The sequence below is a fragment of the Panthera tigris genome, chromosome D1, assembly GCF_018350195.1.
Source record: "Panthera tigris isolate Pti1 chromosome D1, P.tigris_Pti1_mat1.1, whole genome shotgun sequence".
Classification (NCBI taxonomy): Eukaryota; Metazoa; Chordata; class Mammalia; order Carnivora; family Felidae; genus Panthera; species Panthera tigris.
The window spans coordinates 107,819,396-107,839,593 of NC_056669.1; the positions used below are offsets into that span (position 1 = coordinate 107,819,396).

A 20,198-nucleotide genomic window follows, 5' to 3' on the forward strand; every position below is an offset into this window, starting at 1 on the left:
TTGATCGCTTTAGGGATCCCATTTTTTTAAATTTTTTTTTAATTTTTTAACGTTTATTTATTTCTGAGAGACAGAGAAAGAGTGCAAGCAGTGGTGGGACAGAGAGAGGGAGACACAGAATCGAAAGCAGGCTCCAGGCTCTGGGCTGTCAGCACAGAACCCGATGCGGGGCTGAAACTCACAAGCTGTGAGATCATGACCTGAGCCCAGTCGGTTGCCCAACCGACTGAGCCACCCAGGCGCCCCTAGGGGTCCCATTTTGAAAGAAGGGACCAGAACAGGGCTATTGCCTTTCTCTTTAAAAAAACAAAACAAAACAAACCACTATTGCCTGAGGTCCTTACAATCACACCCTCCCCTCCCATCACTGGGGGCTTCCTCCTCAAGCTCGTCCGCCTGAACAGAGCTCAACTCCATCACCTCGCACCCATCAGCAAGTTGGGGTCTGTTCTGGGGCTGCGGCCGAGGATGGCAGGGTGCTCAGGGCCAGTTCATCTTGGCCTAGGATGCCGCTCTGGTCTTCAGCCGTCCGCGGGCCACTGGACCCAAAGAACTTCACCACGGCGCGGACCTGTGGCAGCTCTGAGAAGGTCTCCACGGCCAGCAGCATGGCCAGGAGCCCGAGGAGCAAGTAACCTGGTGAGGAGAGGTTGATGGCACAGCTCTTTGCAGTGCCCATATGCTCCCTGCCACCTCCCAGCCAGGTGACCCGCCACCCCGGCACCCGGCGCCACTCAGGGGTGCCGTCAGGGTTCTACGACTCCCACACCACAGCCCAGGGCAGGGTTCCTGCACCTGGGCGGCTAGGCCTCCCCAGTGGTTTACGGAGTCGTAGTCCGGGCTCCTCTTCCCTCCTCTCGCCCTCACGCTCCTTGGCAGCTGGACTCACCGAGAAGTGCGAGCCGGCCCAGGTGGTAAAGCACCGGATGCAGGCCACGGCCGTGACCCGGCAGCAGGTCCCCCAGGCCGATGGTGCTGAGGGAGCTGAAGCAGAAGTAGATGGCCTCCAGCAGGCTGCGGTCACCCTGGACGCCCCACAGCACCAGCGCTGGCAGCAGCACGAAGGCGCCAGCCACTAGCAGGCCCAGTCCGGCTGCCCCTAGCAACGCGGCCCTGGCCGGGGCCGGCCGCCAGTAGGCCGCTACCCAGGCCCCTGGGCGGCTGAGCAGAGGCAGCAGGCAGCGGCGCAGTGCGGCCAGGAGCGCTAACGAGGCTGGCAGCCCCAGGGCCGCGTAGACCACGCAGAAGGCCTTTCCGCCCGCCGACAGCGGGGCCATGCAGCCATAACCTGGAAAGGAGAGAGGCCGGGGGCGATGAGCACTCCAGCGGGATGCCCGCTGTGGTTCCCCCCCCCCCCCCCCCCCCCCCGCTTCCCCCAACGAGGCCTCTGGCAGAAGACCGCCCTCTAGTGGCTGAGATCGAGGGACCGGCTCCCGCCTGTGCTCTGGCTGGCTTTGCTCCTCATTCGCTGGGGGTCTTGGACAAGTCCCTTTACCTCTGTGCCCACTCTTTTCTGGGAAATGGAACATTAAAAGAGGCAGTCACCTTAGGCCTCTTGGGGCTGGGACAGTTCTGAGAACCCCTATCCTGCCCCAGAGGAAGCTGGGTTTTCTCCGGTTCCTCAGCTCTGCCCTTGACCAATACGATGCTTCCAAATCCACTGGGAAGAACGTTACGCACTCTTCCCCTGCCCAAAAGTGTCTTGAGACACCCTGTGTGCCAGGCCTTGCACTGGCATCTGAGTCTGCCCAGGCCCTGCCTTTTGGTGGAGACGACAATGCAGGAAAGTCAGTGAAGACGTGACATGAACGGCGGCAAAAGAGGCAGCGTGCGTGAGAGAGGGCAGTCAGGACTGGAAAAGCATGTGCAAGGCAGGGAGAGGCGGGAGAGCAGGGTGTGCTGGGAGAACAGGACCAGCTGGTCCGGAGGTTGTAAACGCAAATGCCTAGAGGGGCCAGATGTGAGACAAGAGCGTTGGGTTGGCCCGGAGTGGAAGCGTTCTGTCCAAAAGTACAGGCCTTGTTCCTCTCCGGACAATATGCCGCCTTGCAGGGATTCTGGCTCGGAGGGGATATAGCTCTCCTGATTGTCCGAGAGAAGTTGGGAATACAGATTCAGACGACATTTAGACACTCTGCAGATGTTTGTACGGACGATGTCCACTCACAGGACAAAAAAACCTCCAGGGCTGCGGGTCCCATTCCTTTATTTCCCTGCGCCTTCACACATGCTGTTCCCTCTGCCAGGAATTCCGTCATCCCTCATCTCTGTGCCCTCTTGCCATGGCTAGCGTTCCATCAGGACTTCCTCCCCCTGGCCACTCTCTCCGGAGTCGGTGGTCCTGACCTGCACTCCTGGGTTCACTCCATTCTCCTCCGTTCAAGAATCCGCCCTACAATACCCGCTCCCCGCCTTGCCTCGGGCCACGGGGTCTGGGCATCTCTCCCGGATGTCAGGGGGCGTCGGGGTGTGTGGCTGAGGAGGACACACCCTGCCTGGCCGCTGAACTTGAGGTACCAGTTGGGGTACTGGTGTGGGAAGCCCCGGCTCTGATGTCAGGCCGAGTCAGGCCTGGGATCTGTCTGGCCTTTTGGGGCTGAGGGAAGGGCTACATCGCCAGGGCCCCCCAGGAGCCCCCGCCTGCCCGGCCGCCTGGCAGCCTTACCCGTGGTGGTGAGGATGCTGGCAGTGAAGAGCAGGGCCGAGGGCAGATCCCAGTTCCCAGCCTCTGAGCCATCGCCCCGGCTGGAGACCCCGCGTACCTGGGCCGCCAGGGCGGTGCCCAGCAGCTCCTCCAGCGCCCCAGGTGGCAGGCAGGCCCCATATTCTGCCTGGAAAGTGGCCAACTCGGTCCTGAGCTTGGCCTGGAGCCGGAGGGCTGGCGGCCCCTCCAGGGCCTGAAGCACAGCAGCCCCAATCCCCAGGGCCAGCAGGTGGGCCACAACCAGTAGTGGGAACCGGGCCCAGGGCCTTAGAGCCCCCATGTTGTGCCGCCTGGGGTCGGAGGTGCTGTGGGAGCTGGCGGCTCCACGGGCACCTGGGAGGGGCTGGCAGGGTGCGGCCGGGAGGAGGTGCCCGTGGGAGGCTGAAGACAGACGCCAGGGACTCACTGAGGGAGAGTGTGAGTGAGCGGCAAGGGGGTCGGTCCGGGTCCCTCCTCCTAATTTCTGGGGACGAGACATTATTTGCCCAGTTCCCCGAAGCCGGGGAGATGGGGGCGGGGTGGAGCAGGTCGAGGCCCAGAGAGCGAGCGAGACTGGCTCAAAGTCACACAGGGTGGCTTATTCAGGGAGGAGCTCACTCAAGCCCGGCCCGCTCCCTGCATCCCCTCAGCAAGTACTTCTTTTTCCTGAGGACACTGGACAAGAAGACAGACACAGGTCCCTTTCCTCCTGCTGTTCCACAAGAAACCTGTTAGCAAGAGAATGTGACAAGTTTGAATTGTCACACATACCCTGAAGTTCTGGGGGAAGGCCCTGGAAGAGTGAAGACTGACATTTCAGCTGGGGAACAGAAGCCAGTCAAGGTGGGAGAGAGCTTGGGGTGTGAGAGGAACAGCGTGGGGTGGGGGGGTGGGGGGGTTAGGACACAGGGCCGAGAGGACAAGAGTGGCCTAGGTGGACCTATTGGGAGGGGGGTGCGAGGGGGGTACAGCAGGCAGCCTGCAAGGAAGAGGGGACAGGAGTGGGGACAGGAGTGGGTATTTGGGAAGAGTGGGGGGGGGGGTGCAGGGCAGTGAGCTGAGAGGAGCCAAGGCCGCCGCCTAGAGGACGCTCTCACACCTCCATTCTGAGTTCTCCCTGAGAACCCTGTGCTGGGCCCTCCTGAGTCCCGCCCCACTGGACACTGGGGACACAGTGAGCCTGGCTGCCAGGGTGTGTGCAGGGGCGGGGAGCCTAGACTACTACTCCCCTGAACCATGGAGGGGCTGAGCGCAAGGGCCCCGCCCCGGGGCCTGGTGTAGGGTGCCCCCCACCCCCCCGCAGAACCCACAGAAGTGTGGACGGAGCCATGAGCCAGTAAGAGAAGTGTGGACGGAGCCATGAGCCAGGGTGGTCACTCCTCCTGGTCCAGACCCTGGAATAGAGACAAACCCAGGACAAGCCCCCAAGATTCTGCCCAGTGGGCTCTGGACGCCCGAGCTCCGCGAGCTGGCTGTGGCGGGCACAGCATGGCCAGGGAAGACGCCCCAGGGGAGGTGATGTTGCAGCTGGGTCCCGAGGATAAGCAGCAGGAAGAACGGGGCGATTCTTGAAATGGCAGGAAAGGCCTGCCAAGGGTGGGGAGAAGGTGGGCGAGAGCAGCGCGTGTGGGTGCCGAGGAGGCTGAGGCGGGCCTGGAATGCCTGACCGAGGCCAGTGCCCTTGGTCCCAGCCTAGCCTCAGGCCAACTGCCCCTTGTGCTGAGGGCACGAAGTCACCAGGTTTGCGTGATGGCTCGGATCCCCCGGCTACCTCCCAAAAAGGTGAGAGGCTGCACCCGGGGAGACAGCTTGGGGAGTTTATTTGGCTTCATAGGATCCTGAGGCCGAGGCCCCAACCCTGGCCGGGGCGGCAGGAGGGCACCCAGAGAGTCCTGGCCCCAGAGGACCCCCAGGGCAGGGGTGGGGGCATCCGGGCACTAAGCCCTGGGGCGGGGGCCACAGTAGCAGGGCTTGGTCAAGAGTGCTGGTGACAGCCGAGGCCAGCCCCTCTCCCCTGTACTTCCCCTCCTTCCTGCACCACCCCTGGGGGCGATTCCCTGAGACAGGCTCTGGTCCTCCCAACCAGCTGGGTACAGTGTTGGGCCCCAACGGGGCAGGTAAGTCGGGGGACCCACAGGTTGCAGGTGTGGGGGGGGTGCAGGCTCCCCCCCTCCAGTGTGAAGGCTTCCTGTGCAGTGTAGTGTTCCTGACCCCCAAAGGGGGTGGGGTCCCTGGGGGAAACCAAGGCAGCTACAGAGGCTCGCCCGGCTCCTGTTCCAGTGTATACTGTGGCTCCTGTAGGGCAGCTGGAGCGTGGGGGAGCAGCCCCGCCCACTCAGGGCCCTGCCTCTGGCGCCCACGGGGCCTGGGCACCTATGTCTTTGGTCTGTGCCCTGCAGTCCTGAGGGCCCCCCCGGAAGGGGTTGGCAGGTGGAGAGTCCCAGAAGGGGTCCGAGTCTGGGAACAAGGTCCAGGGTGCCCGGCGGGGCGCAGGCTGTGGCGAGGACAAAGGCGAAGGCCGTGGCCCGGCTGACACGAAGCTCCACGGGTCGATGCGGCTGCGAAGGGGTGAGGGTCGAGGTCGGCTGATGAGGCCCAGGGGCGGTGAGCGTGGGGTGCCTGGGGTGCCAGGAGCAGAGCGTGATATCCCTGGCGGCGGTGAGACAGCACTTCCTAGGAAGGTTGAGGGAGGGGGCACGGGGTCAGGCAGCCACCAAATCCTGGGTGTCCACAGGAGGCACCGCCCACCTCTGGAGCTTTCCTATCTGCACAGCGAGCTGCTTGACTCATAACTTCCATGGCCCTTTATACTCTGTGGTGCATCTGTTTAATTACCCAGCGGTTAAGAGCAAGGCCTCTGGAGTAGACGGGCCTGGGCTTGGATCCCAGCTCTGCCACTTAACTGGTGAGAGCCTTGGGTCCCTCATCTCTCTGTGCCTTAAACCTCATCTAAAAAATGGGTATAACAAGAGTATCTTGTTCACAGGCCCGTCATGTAATTAAGTGAGACAATCTCTCCGCAGCTCAAGGAACAGCGCCTGGCACAAGTAAGCAACCAGTAGGCGTTTGCTGTCATTATCTCACCAGGACTATTTCTATTCTTTCACAACCTGCCTGGCCATGCCCCCCCACCCCAGCCCCCTCTCCCGCCACTGGGTGGCTGAACTTAGAACTCAGTTCCTTCTGTGCGTCCCCAGTGCCCTGAGGGCCTGGTCTGGGATCCAGCAGATAGATGGCTGTGGCCCCAGCCTTACTGCCCCACACGTCCCCAGCGGCCTCTCCTCCCCGCTGTCACCCACAGGAGGCCTGCTTCGGGCCACTCACCGCGCCTCTCCTCCTCACGCCGGGGGCTCTTGGCTGACAGCTGGCCCACGGGGACTCCGAGTTCCAGCAGCAGGGGCGCAGGGGTGGGCGGGCCGGGGGCGTCCGGGCTCAGCGGGGAGGCGGGGGCGTCGGGCCTCTTGGGGGAGAAGCGGATGAGCTGGGAGGGGGGTGGCTCGGCGGCTGACGGTGTAGGCAGCGGCGCGCGGGGTATTGGCGAGGGCTCCCCACGCTCGCGGCCCGGGCCGCCCGGCGACGGCGACGGCGACGGCGACGGCGGCTGCAGGTCGCGGCCCAGGCCCAGGGAGGCGAGCAGGGCTGTGCCGCGCAGCAGCGCGCGCTGGATCAGCTTGGGCGTCCCGGAGCCGCTACCGCGCTCGGCGGGGCCTGGGCGCCGAGGCTCCTCGGGCTCCGGGCTCGGCCGCGGGGGGTTACCTGGCAGCGGGGGCGGGCACACGTTAGGCCGTCTTCCGGGCGGGGGCCACAGGGGGCCCTCAGCGGCCTAGAACAAGGACTGAGTTCTGCTCCCCACCAACGTCCTCCCTGACTCCTTTACTCCCCCACCCGGTTCCTCCCTGCCCACCGATCTCGCCCATCGCGCGTTCTCTCTCTCTGTCTCTCTCTCTCTGTCTCTCTCTCTCTCTCTCTCTCTCTATCTCTCTCCTCTACTCCACCCTCCTCGGGCCAGGCCTGGAGTGGGACATGGGGCTGGGGGTCCAGAGGAGGAAATGCAAGGCTGGGGAAACTGAACTTTTACTACCAGGGCTTGGCTCAGGGTCCCTTTTCTCAGCCACAACCCTTACCCAGTCTCTCTGACTTATCTGCCCCTGCCCAGACCCCTGCCTTCCAAAATGCAAATGGCTAAACTCCCCATCGTTTCCAGGCCCTTCCTAAACTGTCTCTTGCCTCCTTTTCCAGCGTCACGCACTCATTCATTCAACAAACATCTGCTGGGGCTGAGCCGGGCCCACAGACCCAGAGGATGAAGGCCTGGCCCCCACCTGTGGCTTCAGGCCTGCAACTCCCTGGCTCTCAACTTTTCCTCCGAGGTTTCCTCTTCCTCGGGTGTGGAAAGCCCCGTGCCTGTGCACGCACCGTTCCCTCTGCCCAGCACAACTTTCCCACCTCGGCTTTCTGTGATCCCTCAGTCACCATTCAAGCCCCGGGTGAAAGAGCACCTCCCTGTGAAGCTGTAATACTGTTAATTATAATAAGAAATACATATTTGGTTTTCATCTCATCCCTGGCACAGAACTCCGAAAACTCTTAGATTTTCCTAAGTGATCACATTGATAGAAGTGAAAGGAGCGTTTTTGGCTCTTCCTGACAAGCCCCTTTGAATCACATTTAAGTTCACATTAACGATGGGGCACCTGGCTGGCTCGGTCGGTTAAGCATCTGACTTTGGCTCAGGCGGTGATCTCACAGTTCGTGGGTTCTAACCCCATGTCAGGCTCTGTCCTGACAGCTCAGTGCCTGGAGCCTGATTGAGACTCTGTGTCTCCCTCTCTCTCTGCCCCTCCCCCGACCTGTTCTTGTCCTCCCTCTCTCTGTCTCAAAAATAAATGAACATTAAAAAAATAATTTTAAGTTCACATCAATGAGGTCACTTTTGGAAAGCCTGGTCGCCGGGGCGAATGAACCACGTGACGAGAGCTGGAGACTGAGGTCTATCACCAACGGCCAATGATTCAATCAATTGATCGTGTCCACATAATGAAGGCTCTATAAAAAAAGAACCCCTAGCCAAAGGGTTCAGAGAGCTTCCACTGGTCAACACGTGGAGGTGCCAGGAGAGTGGAGCACCCAGAGAGGGTCCTAAAGCCCCGCTTCCCCCCTTGCCACAGACCTGCCCCAAGCACCTCTTCCATCTGGTTGTTCTCGATCTGTATCCTTTATGATAAATTGGTGATCTAGTAAGTGAACTGTTTTCCTGAGTTTGGTGAGCTGCTCTAGCAAATTACCAAACCTGGGGAGGAGGTCACGGGAACCTCTGGCCCATAGGTGGTTGGTCAGAAGCACACGTGACACCCTGGACTTGTGACTGGCATGTGAAGGGGGGTGGGGGGCAGTCTTGTGGGACTGAGCCCTTCACCTGGAGGGCCCGATGCGAACTCCAGGTAGACTGTGTTAGAACTGAATGGGAACCCCACATTTGGTGCCAGAAGTGAAGTGAGTAGTGCCTAGAGGAAAACAAGAGTTTTTTTCCTCTTTTAGAAGCCCTCCCAGAATCTCTCCTAACCTGTGGAGTTACTGCTCACCTTATGCCTTATACAGCCTTTGCCCCACCACTTGTTTGTTTCTGAGTCTGCCCCTCCCCCCCACTAGGCCCTCCCCCAGGGCAGGGCAGGGTTGATCTTTCTTTCTTTCTTTCTTTCTTTCTTTCTTTCTTTCTTTCTTTCTTTCTATTAGAGAGAAAGAGAGAGCTTTCTTCTTTTTTTTTTTTTTTTTTTTTTTATTTGAGAGAGAGAGAGAGAGAGAAAGAGGGAGAGAGAGAATCTTAAGCAGGCTCCACACTCCACACTCAGAGCCTGAGGTGGGGCACGATCCCACAACCCTGGGGGATCATGACCCGAGCCGAAATCAAGAGGCAAGTACTCAACTGACTGAGCCACCCAGGAGCCCCAGGGTTGATTTCTAATATGTACGATGCCTGTCTCACAAAATGCATCAATATATGTTTGATGGGGGCATCCATTCTTATGATCTTTGCAACAGCCCCATAAGGTGATCACTATTATACGACTTTACAGATGATGAAACTGATAGTTATAATGATATTAAACTGAACAGGGGAAAAACATGTTTAAAACAAACAGGAAGGGGTGCCTGGGTGGCTCAGTCGGTTAAGCAGCCAACTTCGGCTCAGGTCACGATCTCACGGCTTGTGAGTTCGAGCCCCACATCGGGCTCTGTGCTGACAGCTCAGAGCCTGGAGCCTGCTTCGGATTCTGTCTCCCTCTCTCTCTGCCCCTCCCCCACACTCTCTCTTTCTCTCTCAAAACTAAACATTAAAAAAAAAAAAAAACTAAAACGAGCAGGAAAAATGAGACAAAGGTAAGGGCGGATGGAAGTCAGCACAGAATATGAGAGTGTGAAGAAGTTCCTGTGATCAATGGCTTTGAGAAACTGAGGTTCTGAGAGGTAAGTGCCTTGCTCAAGGTAATTCGGCAGGGATTTGAATTTGCCTCCACTCTTCCTAGCACTAAGAGTTGGCAACTCTGTTGCTTTGAATTAAAGCAGCACGGCCATCTTGACCCAGAGATGCAGGTGAAATCGCTTCCATGGGGCCTCACAGAGAGCACGTGCCGTGTGGCAGTTAGCGGCTCCAGAGAGTCACAGAGCAGTCCCGTCAGCATAGGCGGACTGTATCCACCAACAGGCACCTTACGGCAACCCGTTCCCCGGTAGTATGGCGTGTGCCTGGGACAACCTCACAGGGTCCTCTTTGACTCTCAGCCAGGCTTCCGACTGTGTGGGTGGCTGGAAGGTCAAGGTCACGTACTCTCCTAGGCCCAAGATGGCCACTGGAGTGTGGGCTCGTGCTAGGGAACCAAGTGTTCAGCCGGCGGCTGGGCTGGGATAGGGGATATCCTTCCAGGTCAGGGGCAAGCTTGAGAAGGATGGGGTTCAGACCCTTGTGTCCCGGCTCCTGGTTGCTCAGAAAGAGCAAGGTCAAAGGGCTCTGCAGAACACGGTAGGGGCCGCTTCAACCTACACACCTGGGTTGACAGGACTTTAAGTTCTCCACCGGCCCTTTTAGCTTGGTACATTCTAGAGCAGGTGAACCAAGCTGCCCCTTGGGCCTTCTACTTCTCAGTTCCATCTCTACAGCTAGCTTGGGGCAGTGTAATTTCTGGAGTAGAAAATGGAGCGGCAGATGAGGGTCCGTGGCCCTGTTGCTGGAGTCAGACCTGGGTTCAGATCCCTGTTCTGCTGTGTGCCCTACATCAAACCACATAACCTCTCTGTGCCTCTATAAGATGGTCCTAATCGTAATACCCAGCATTGCCTGGCACATACGAAGGACCTAGTAAATGTTACCTGTTGTTACTACTATCAAATGTTACTCAAATAATGGTGGAGGTGATGTGCTGGGTGGGGCGAGAGGGGCTCTGACGGGATCCACAGGCAAAGAAGGATGCAGCTTTCTACCCCTTGCCAATCCCGAGCTGCTTGTCCCTCTGACACAGGAGCCCTGATCTCTGCCCAACCCACTAGCTTCCCAAGCAGTTTGTGTGCGAAAAACCCTTTCTTCAGGTGAAAGCATCTGAGGAAGCCAAAGTGTCTCTGCATTCAAATCCTTAGCTGAAGGCCCCAGGTAGGTTACTTTACCTCTCGGGGCCACAGCTTTCTCATCTCTAAAATGCCGATAATAACAGCACCTACCTCACAGGGTTGTTGCTTAAAGGGAATGCCTGACGCGCAGTAACTGCTCGTATCCTCATGGAGGACAGAAAAGCTCAGAACTGCCCCAGGTGCAGTGAGAATGGGCTCTGGATCCCCACCTTCTCAGCTTTCTCATCTTCTCCTCTACCTACAGGCTGCTCAGAAGGGACTCTGAGCACAGTGTGGCAGCCACCTGCCTGGTCCACTCCACGGGCACAGTTTCCCTCCCCTCTCTGGACCCAGCTTCCCTTGGGTCCCAAATGGGGAGTACCATTGCTGTCTTCCTTCCCTCCCTACAGCCTGCTGAGGCACAGCAGCTGCCACCGGGGCAGAAAAGAGGCCTTTTGCGGGCCAGGCCTGACCACGAGGACTGCACTATGGGCCCCCTGAAACCTGGGCTGTACCTGGCTCAGTTGTGGACCTATATAGGTCAGATGGGGGTTCTAGGAACGACCTGCCCTGCTGCTGATTTTTTGTAGTTTCCCCATAGTACCCATAGGAGCGCAGCACGAGTCTGCTGTTTGCTGGTGGGGGTAGGGGGAGGGAGAAAAGGCCACTCACCATTGAGCATTGGGGGTGTAGAAGGAGATCCCAAGGAGGATGAGTCATCTGAATCCAGGTACCACGTGGCTTCGTCCAAGCGGGACCTTCTCCTGGGGAGGGGAGGGAGGTTGGGCTTCGTGAATCTCAGGACTATTGGGGAGGTAGATGATGCTGGGGCGGGGGCTCTCTGGCACTCACCTCCCATTCTGAGCTTCCCCAGGCTTGGGGGAACTGGGGCCCCAGGCCCAGCATGCTCGCCGCTCTCCGTTGCTGGAGTCCTCCAGACGTCTAGGGGACTGGCGGCCCCATGCCTGGCCTGGTTCAGCAGGCTCCACTGTGGGTAGAAAACCAAGAGGGTCTGAGCTGAGGTCAAGAGCCCTGATCCTTGTCCTCCAATCATAACAGTCTGGCTCCAGGGACAACTTCTTAGAAGATGGGGGATCAGGTGGGAACCCATACTATTCCGAGGGTGGGCTTTGGGCCACAGAGAATCTGAACAGAACTGGGATGGGGTAGGTAGGTTTGGGTTCTGGGGTTAGCAGTGGGGTGGGGTATCTCATCTAGTTCTCCAGTTGGCATTTGCTGTTTAGTAGTTCGCATGCTGTGGCAAACTTGCCTGGGTTTGCTGGCTCTGCCCCTCGTTAGCTATGTGACATTAGGCAAGTTACTTTTTCCATTTTTCTCATCTATAAAACTTACTTAGATCAAATAAATGCCGCCCAGGGCACGCAGAGATATCGGTCTAAACAGATAGGGGAGGGAGTCTGGGTGTGGGGAGTTAGGAGAAGACAGTGGGATCCAGCTCCCAGGGTAAGGTTTGACAGAAGGATATGGTGCTGAGGGGAAAAGCATGCGGAGAGGTTTCTTACACTGGATGGCCCGGAACCGGGGGAAGGTGGGCGAGTCCCCAGCCCCAACCTCGAAGACGTTTCTCCTCCGGTCCAGGCCGGGTGAGGCCTGCACGGTGATGCGGTGTTTGAAGTCTGGGGTTGGGGGGAAAGCAGGGTGCAGGTTTGTGGTGAACGAGAGCCAGGATTCCAACCCTCAAGAGCCCTCAGCCAGCTCCCAGGCCACGAAGGCAGTTCAGGCACGGTGGCTGCGTGACTGAAGCCGGGGTCACCGCTCTCCCGGGCCTCAGGCTCTCCATAAGGAAAGCGGACAGCCAGGACTCCACCAACCGAAGATTCCCCGGAGGCGACCCGCCGGGCGCCCACGGCCTTCCCCGAACTTTCATGAGCCCCGCCCCTCTCCGGGAGCAGCCACTCCCTGGCCGCCATGCAAATATTTCCGCCAGAGCCCGCCCACATGAGAAAAACAACACTCCCGGCCCCACCCCTTCCAGCCTTCGGCTCACAGTCCCACCCACCAGCACCCCAGACCAATCCCAGTGAGGCCAGCACAAGCCCGACCCCACCTCTCCGCTCATAACCAATGACTGGGAGGCGCGCTAGACCCCGCCCCTTACCGAGGGGCATGCTGATGCGCTCGCCGCCGTCTCGCGCGCGGAGCTTGCTGCGCTTGAAGGTGCCGCGGCGGCGGCGCACGTGCGGCCGCTCCCGGTCCACCTGCTGCAGCAGCAGCGTCAGCTCGCGCTCGAACACCTCCAGCTCCCACTGAGCCAGCAGGTGCTCGCGCCGCCGTAGCTGCTCTGCCTGTGACCGCTGCTCACGCGCCGCGCGGGTCAGCTCCTCCTCGCGGCTCAGAAGTTCCTGCGCCCGGGACAAGGAAGGTGGTGGGATCAGCCCAGTAAGGACCCTAGCGCCCGCCCCCACGGAGACCGTGGAGGCACTTCCCGGCCTCTCTTCCCAATCCCGTCACCCCGACCCCTCCCACCTTTTCCTTGGCCCGCAGTTCGTCGAAAAGGCCTTGGATCTCACGCTTCCAGCCTTCCTGCATGGAATGGAAGGAGTCCCGCGGCATTTCCCGCAGGACCTGCGCCTCCAGCGCCTCCAGCTGCTGCAGGATGGAGGCAAAGTCGGGCCTGCGGTGGGGGTCCTGCGCCCAGCAGTCTGGGGACACGAGTGGAGGGGGAACAGAATGAGAAAGGGTCTGTGGGTGGGCGTGTCCCGTGCCAAAGGGCTCTGCCCCACACCCTTCAGCCCCATATCCTTACCTGCCATGAGCTGTGCGAAGGGCTCAGGGCAGGTGGAAGGGATGGGCAGTGTGAGCTTGTTGACAGCTACTCCGTAGGCTACAGCAAGGCAGTCGATACCACGGTAGGGCACCTCCCCAGTCAGCAACTCCCACAGCAGCACCCCAAAACTGTAAGCAAGACAAAGGGTCTGTGTCCCGTCCTCTACTTACTTATCACTATTTCACCCCAAAGCAACTAGGAACCAAATGATTTGGGTCCCTCCCCCTGGGCTCTGCCTGTCTGCCCAGCCCTAGATTTTGGCAGCCACCTCTGCCCTCTTCAGCCCCACGGATGGCCTTGTCCTGTCTCTACCCAGGCCTCACCTCCAGACATCGCTGCCCTTAGAGAAAGTGGAGGCCTTGATAACCTCAGGGGCCATCCAGGCATAGGTGCCCGCAGCACTCATTTGTGTGGTTTTGTGCCACTCTCGGGCCAGTCCGAAGTCAGTGATCTTCAGGGTCTTGTGGTCCATGTCATCACCTTCAATGGGCTGCAGCAGCAGAACTGGGGAAGAGGGTGGGGGGCAGGGCTGTGGGTGCTCCATGCTCAGTTAGTGGGGACAAGGGAGGAGCTAGGAGCAAACCATCATCTCACAGACAGGCTGGCTAGGTACTGGAAGCACAGAGGTGATCTTGCGCTGGAGAACTCACAGCTGGAGGTTGGGGTAGAATCAGACAAAAATAATAATGCTGGGAAACATTAACGGAGGGGCTACTTGAGGCCAGGCATTAACACTCAGCTCTAGCATTCACAAAACCATCTCCGAGGTACTCATCGTTATCCCCATTTTACAGAAAAGGAAACGGAGCAGAGAAACCACTTAGTCAAGATCATATGCAGATAAAGAACGGAGTCCAACCTAGTCTGTGTGGTTCTCAAGCCAGCGTTCTAACTTTTCCCTAATGCTGCATTGGACAGAAACCCATGTCTTGTCATGGTGCTGAGACAGGAGTGTGAATTAGAACCCCCGTTCGTGTGGGGAACAGGAGGGAACCCCTTGGTGAGAAAGGAAACCCAGCAGGCACTGCAGGCCCCCGGTACCCATGTCTCGTCTTGGCTAGTGCAGCCACTCTCCGTGAGGACAGAAAGACTCCCAACAAAAGATATCTACTGATGCAGCTGGACATGAAGAGAATGGGGAGTCTGAGAAGTGAAGGTCCTTGGCCAGAAAGGAGGAGCTTGGGACAAACACGGGAGTGGATGGTCAGATTTGGTAGGGGTTCATGGTGTTGACCCCAATGGGGCCACCATAGTCTGTAGACAGAGGAGAAGCAGCAACTTGCAAATCTCTCATCGGGACAAACATGGCTCAGATGAGAGGTTTTGAGGAACAGAAAGAGGATAAAGTCATAGAATCATCAAGGGTTTGAAGGGGGCCTCTCACTCTGCTGGTTATTGTAGAGAAGTGACATCCAAGCCAATTACCTTTCTGAACATACGTCATTTCAGGGCACACCAACCACTCAGCCCTGCTGTCCAGGGTGAAAGCACCATTACGGGGGCAGCTCAGGGTACTGAGGGCAGAGGGGATGGGCACCTAACCCAGCCTGGCAAAAGGGAGGACTTCTTGGAGGAGGTGGCAGAACCAGGGTATTCACTTTTCCAGGCTTGAAACCATAACCCCTGCTCCTGCTGCTGGCCAAGCTTTCTGGGCCTTGCGGCCGCATCTGGCACTGCCACCCCCCCCCCCCCACCGCTGTCTTTGATTCTGGGGCCTCTGGCTGCTTGTGCTATTTCCTTAGGGCCTCCCCTCCCCTCAGCCTTTTTGGTGCCAGTGCTCCTCAGAGCCTGGCCTCTCCTCAACCTCTGCCCACTGCCCCCAGGCTGTCTTGGCCTCTCCCAAGTGCCAGCTGCCCCCTCCCTGTTGGACTCTCCCACATTTGAAGCTCTAGGCCAGAAGCCAATTCAGCTGCCCATCACCGCCCCGTCTGCTGTCCAAATGCCCTCAACAACCACCTTCTGAATCCCACCGCACACAGCAAATCTCCCTGCAATTTCTCCTAATTCAGAGAACAGTCTTGCAGTCCATCCTCTCCTCCGAGCCAGACTGGGGCTGAGTCCCAAACAGTTAATAAAGCTAAGGATGACAACGAAAGCCACCGCAGAGGGTCGTCATGAGTATTTAACAAGATCACACTTCTTAAATCCTTAGCACAGGGTGTGACATCTGGTACTGAGTGTCAGCTGTCCTCTAAAGATTAGGTCTCTACCCTCTCGTGTTGACTCTCCTTGCGGTCCTCCGTCACAACATATTCCCTGCTTTGCAATGGACTCTGGGCTGGCTGCTGGAGGCTCAGAACTGGACCATTTAGTAAACCAAAGCAGCAGAACTGCAACGGGCGGGGGGGGGGGGGGGGGAGGGCGGCAGGTGGCTGGAGTGGCACCAAGCAAAGGGGTCTATGTGCTAGGGCCCGAGGGTCTACGTGCTGGTCTCTCCTGGTGACAGGACCCACCCACCCTCTTGAAGACCAACTGGCCAGGTCTCTAGCTACTTGTACCTCACAGACTAGTGAAGCACTTTCCCACCAGCATCTCTGGCTGGGAGGCCAGCTTCCCCTTTTCGGTCAGGTAATCTGAGGCCCAGAGATAGGCAGCCTCTCATCCAAGTCTCAGGACTTCTTTGTCCCTGGTGGCCTTTCCGTCACCCTCCACCCCCAGCTTCACACCTTTGAAGACTCATCCTCACCTCCGCATCCCCTGCTTTATATCGAGTGCCTTGAATCTGTCCCAACCCAAGTTGCTCTTCTGGCATCTGATACAAACCTTGGGGATGGGGTGATCGGGGGCCACCTGGAGGAGAGGGAGCTGGAGATCCCAAGCTCTCAGCCCCCTCTTAGGGCTCCCTAGCCTCTGAAAGGGGCCTGGCCCCCAGCTCCCTCCACAGGCTGGCCTCTGGGGGCCTAAGCAGCTCACACCTCTTCCGCTTCCCTTCCCTGGTCCCTACTTCTCCTTTCTGGGAGGCCTGGTCCAGGTTTCCAACTGGGGGGGAGCCCTTTGGGGGAGAATTGGGGGAGGTCAGACCCAGGCCGGGCTGGCTGGTCAGTCCTGTGACTCGTGGGCCTAGAGAATTCCCCCTCCACTCCCCGCCAGGCTTCCTCACAAGGCCCCCATTGTCCAGGAAAATCACGCCATTGTTTCCTGCCTGTGCCCCCCCCCCCGGCCCAGGGACTCCCCCCACCATCCCGCAGACAGCACCCCAGGCCTAGGACCGGGGTCTTCGAGGTGGGAGGCCAGGCTCAGAGAGGCTGAGGGCACCTTGCCTGCCTTCATCACCACCCAGACTCTGGGAGAGAAACAGGGGAACTGGAGGGGGGGGTGTGTGTGTGCAATCCCTGGCTCCTTCCTCTCCCATAACCCCCCCCCTCCCCAACCCTTGGCTCTTTCCTCCCCTGCAGGCAGCTGGGCTGGGGAGGGAGCAGAGGCTGGAGCAGGGGCAGGAAGCCGGCTCAGGGGCAGCAGGAAACGCAGGAAGCAGTGGGGAGGGTGGGGAGCAGGGGCCTGGGCTATTGTTCCATTTTCTCTGGAAAGAAAACTGGAGGAAAAACAGAAGAAGGGAGTCCCCTCCCCCAAGGCCTTCGGGGAATCTCCCTCAGGCTGGGGCAGTGAGTGGGGGTCCCTGGAAGGCTAGGGCCAAGAAGTAAGGGTGAGCAGAGGGAAGTGCCCCACTGGATGAGGGGAGTAGGTGGGGGTGGCTGGTAGGCCTCCCCAGCCCCTCCAGGCCTGTCAAGGACTTGGATATTACTGGGTCAGGGCATTCTGCTCTCCATAAGCTACTTGTATATGGTCAGCTCAGGCCAGGCCGCCCAAAATATCCATGCTTACCTCCCCCAAGAGTTGCCCATGCCTCTCCAATAACCCATCAGCCCCTCCCGCACCTCCTGTTGCTCTACGGCCTGTACCCTGAGCCCCAGCAGACCCAGCCCCGCGTCCCCACTACTGGGAGGGGTGGTCCTGCCTCTTGGCCTGACATGGCTGGAGACAGAGTAATCTTACTGCTTGAGGTTCCCTTAGCCCCACCATGCCCACCCCAATTGCTCATTCCAGGCAAGGCCCTCTCGGTGATCCAGCCCTCAAATGCTCACACCCACAGCTGCAGACCTACTACGTGCCAGGCATCAGATGCCAGGCTTGCCCAGTCCCTTAAGCCATTTCACCTTCCTGGTCACTCCCTTTTTACAGAGTCTGAAATTGAGGATCTGAGTTGAAATAAGGAGCTAAAGGTCATGCAGTCAGGGGCATGGGCGGGACCAGAATTCCAGCCCTGTCCCCAGCCTTGACCCCCAGGGGTGGGAAGGGTGGGGGGCTTTCCTCTCCAAGATCTCTGTTCTGGAGAAGCTTCCCACCACAAGAGCAGAGCAGCAACAGCACAAGTGTGAGCTTTAGGGGAGAGGAAGATGAGCGCCAGTATCCAGCTTCCTTGAAGTGGTGTCCACGGTTAGACAGGATGCTTATGGCTCACCTGAGAGCTCCCAACTTTTTAACTTGGCAGCTATGAGCTCGGGTTAAGGGCTCCATCTGAGGCTGGGGCGTGAAGGACGGTTTGGTGCCTGGGACTCCTGCTTTGGGGCCCGTGTGGACTCATGGCGCCCCTAGTCAGCTGGGACTCCCCTAGGGCAGGAGCTCCTGCCTCTCCTAGATCCCCAGGTGGCTCAGCTGAGAGTTGGCAGGTGTGTGCTCGGCCCACGCCGCCCTCCAACCATGCTCCCCAAAACTCACTGTTGTTGGACTTGAGGTCTCGGTGGATGACGGGCACCAGGGCCTCACAGTGCAGGTAGTGCATCCCGCGGGCAATTTGCACAGCCCAGTTGACCAGAACATGCGGGGGCACACGTCGCCCAGCCAGGGCACGGCTGAGGGGCCCACCGGCCGCATACTCCATCACCAAGCACAGGTTGGGCTCCTCTAGGCACACGGCCTTGAGGGCAATGATGTTGGGGTGTGCCAGCATGGCGAAAAGCCGGGCCTCCTGGCGCACGCTCTCAGCTGTCACACTGATGTCCTCATCGGGGTCCTGGCGAGCTGCCTTCACAGCCACCAGTTCACCTCGCCAGCTGCCGCGGTAGACCTTGCCGAAGCCACCGATGCCGATCACCTCCTCCAGCCGCAGCTCTTGGAAACTGGCCACCTCGCAGGGGGGCGGGCCACCGCCCCGAGACACATAGTTGGATGGAAAGATGCCCACCTGGCCGCCCACCTGGCCCGCCCACCAGCCCTCATCGCCTGAGATAGCTGCATCCCGGGACAGCACCTCCACACGGTCGCCCTTCCTCAGGGCCAGTTCGTCCTGCCCACTGGGTTCGTAGTCAAACAGGGCTGTCCAAACAGGGTTGGCATAAGCCGCTGTCTTCGGGGACCCCTCTGGCCAGCCTCCTCCGCCGCCACCCCCACCGCCCCCACCGCCGCTGCCGTTCCACGACCCCAGCGGGCTCTTGAGAAAGAGGTTCTTCAAGGGCTCCATGGCTGGGACCCAATACTGGGGCAAGTGGGGTACCTTCCCTGGGTGCCCCTGGTCCCCACCCCTGCTGGCTGCCAAGGCCCTAGTCCCGGAACCCGGGCATCCGGGCCCTGGCCCTCAGCCCCAGACCCAAACCTCTCTGGGGAGCCAGGAGTATTGCCTCCCGGCCCCCCGCATCTCGGGCTTCTAGAGGGCCACCCAGGGCAGTGTGGTCAGGCTCTGGGGGTGGGACCCCGGGGCCTCCGGCGTCTCACCATGGCCAGCTTGGAGGGGCCCGAAAGTCCCTCAGTCCTGGAGCAGTCCTGGGAGGCTGGCTCCGGCACTCGCCGAGTGTAAGGTGGGGCCAGCAAGGGGCAGCGCCTGGACTCCGGTTGGGTCTTTTTGCGCAGGGGGTGGCTGGAGTGTCCCTGGTTGGGCCGAGCTGCCGCTTCCCAGCCCGGCTCCCTCAGCCCGACGGCTCCAACCCCGTTCCCTTCTTCCTCCTCCCTTTGTACTTTGGCCCCGGGGGCGGGAGGCAGAGGTGGAGGGTGGAGTTTCACTTTTTTCCGCTCTTCTCCCTCCTGCAGGAAACAGCATCAGATGACGCGGGCGGGTAGCCCTGCTCCCCTCCCAGAGGCTGCCGGAGCAGGTCCCGGGAGTTCCCGGGTAGGCGGGCAATGAGGGGATGGGTAGTCCCGACCGCCCATCGCAGGAGGTTCAGGGTCAAGGTTGGTCTTTGCTAAGGACAGGCCATCCCCTCTGCATCCGCATCAGCAAAACGGGGTAAAGAACCTGGCTTGGGAGTGGGGCAAAGCCGAGTCTAGTCTTGGCTCCGAAGTTGAAGGACTGTGTGACTCATCTTCTCTTCGCCTCATTCCCTTCATAGCTGAAACAGAGACCAGAAACTCTGCTTTGTAGAGCTAGTTTGGGATGAGAGTGGGCAAGGTTGGAGGACGGGACTGGCTGCACCTCAAGCTCTTGGAACGGGTTGTCTAAGGTGTCCTCTGCTCCTCACCTGGAAAACAATCCGGTTCTTCAGGCCCCTTCCCCAGTGGGCTGAAACCTGAGGCTGTCTTCCAGAATTTCGCCCAGCGATTGGATTCAGAATAGCTAAATCGCCCTCACAGCCGCTGGATGGACTCCAATTGCCTTGCGCCTGTCTCTTTAAGAAAAACGACGTTATCCTATTTCTATTACTCATGCCTGTTCTGTAAGGTTACTCTCCAACCGCTAAATCTGAGCTCTGACCCGGAAGTAGACACCGCTTAGGGCGAGAGTGCGGGTGTGAGGTCCAGCACTAAAAGGGGCGGACCGAGAGGGGCGTGCTTTGGTGGTGCAGAGCTGTCCCTGTAGCCCTGGGGAGTCCACGCCTCCACCCCGCCTCCTGTAACTCACTGGGAGAGTTTTGTGCCAATTAATTCCGCCGTCACCCAGTGGCCACTCATCAACTAACCCTTCGGTTCCGCCCAGTGGGGTCTACTGTGTTGACAACGCCTAGGTGTGCGCATGCGCTCGAGCGCTACCACTTTTGAGCTCTTTTAGACCTGGACTCTGCGCACGCCCAAAGGGCTCCGCCGCTTCTTAGCGCTCCACTACCTTCCTGCGCGTGCGTCGGGTTTCCTGCGGTCAGGTTTTCCTTTTCCGGGTCTCAACCAGGCCCGTCGCACGCATGCGCCACTGTTGGCTGGCGGCTC

The 20,198-nt window shown here is 59.3% G+C and overlaps 2 protein-coding genes across 5 annotated transcripts; both read right to left on the minus strand.

Annotated features, from left to right (window-relative positions):
- Positions 1 to 187: 187 nt before the first annotated feature.
- On the minus strand, positions 188 to 3,626 carry KCNK7 (potassium two pore domain channel subfamily K member 7). The gene is made up of 3 exons (XM_007091881.3): positions 2,666 to 3,626; positions 890 to 1,288; positions 188 to 636 (listed from the first exon to the last, which is right to left on the minus strand). The coding sequence occupies exons 1-3, from the start codon at positions 3,180 to 3,182 to the stop codon at positions 431 to 433; spliced, it is 1,122 nt and encodes a 373-aa protein (XP_007091943.2). The 5' UTR covers positions 3,183 to 3,626; the 3' UTR covers positions 188 to 430.
- An 860-nt stretch (positions 3,627 to 4,486) lies between these two features.
- Positions 4,487 to 20,175, minus strand: MAP3K11 (mitogen-activated protein kinase kinase kinase 11). Of its 4 annotated transcripts, none has more exons than XM_042958398.1 (13): positions 20,101 to 20,175; positions 19,520 to 19,666; positions 19,297 to 19,390; positions 17,787 to 19,085; positions 13,394 to 13,574; positions 13,050 to 13,198; positions 12,770 to 12,945; positions 12,402 to 12,645; positions 11,806 to 11,919; positions 11,135 to 11,270; positions 10,955 to 11,046; positions 6,008 to 6,439; positions 4,487 to 5,356 (listed from the first exon to the last, which is right to left on the minus strand). In XM_042958398.1, the coding sequence occupies exons 4-13, from the start codon at positions 18,526 to 18,528 to the stop codon at positions 5,019 to 5,021; spliced, it is 2,604 nt and encodes an 867-aa protein (XP_042814332.1). In that variant the 5' UTR covers positions 18,529 to 19,085; positions 19,297 to 19,390; positions 19,520 to 19,666; positions 20,101 to 20,175; the 3' UTR covers positions 4,487 to 5,018. The 4 variants fall into 4 exon arrangements, with proteins under 4 accessions (XP_042814332.1, XP_042814330.1, XP_042814331.1 ...); XM_042958396.1 differs by lacking the exon at positions 20,101 to 20,175 and adding an exon at positions 19,958 to 20,054; XM_042958397.1 differs by lacking the exon at positions 20,101 to 20,175 and adding an exon at positions 19,900 to 19,990.
- Between the last annotated feature and the right edge of the window lie 23 nt (positions 20,176 to 20,198).

Excerpts from the sequence above, each read along its gene's own strand:
- KCNK7 (XM_007091881.3), bottom strand. The coding sequence starts at position 3,182 with ATGTCTCGTCCCCAGAAATTAGGAGGAGGGACCCGGACCGACCCCCTT. Across the intron at positions 1,289-2,665 it reads CAGCATCCTCACCACCACGG|GTTATGGCTGCATGGCCCCG; the intron begins GTAAGGCTGCCA and ends TCTCCTTTCCAG. Across the intron at positions 637-889 it reads GGGCCGGCTCGCACTTCTCG|GTTACTTGCTCCTCGGGCTC; the intron begins GTGAGTCCAGCT and ends TCTCCTCACCAG.
- MAP3K11 (XM_042958398.1), bottom strand. The coding sequence starts at position 18,528 with ATGGAGCCCTTGAAGAACCTCTTTCTCAAGAGCCCGCTGGGGTCGTGG. Across the intron at positions 13,575-17,786 it reads AGACCTCAAGTCCAACAACA|TTCTGCTGCTGCAGCCCATT; the intron begins GTGAGTTTTGGG and ends CCTCTTCCCCAG. Across the intron at positions 11,271-11,805 it reads CCGGTTCCGGGCCATCCAGT|TGGAGCCTGCTGAACCAGGC; the intron begins GTAAGAAACCTC and ends TTCTACCCACAG.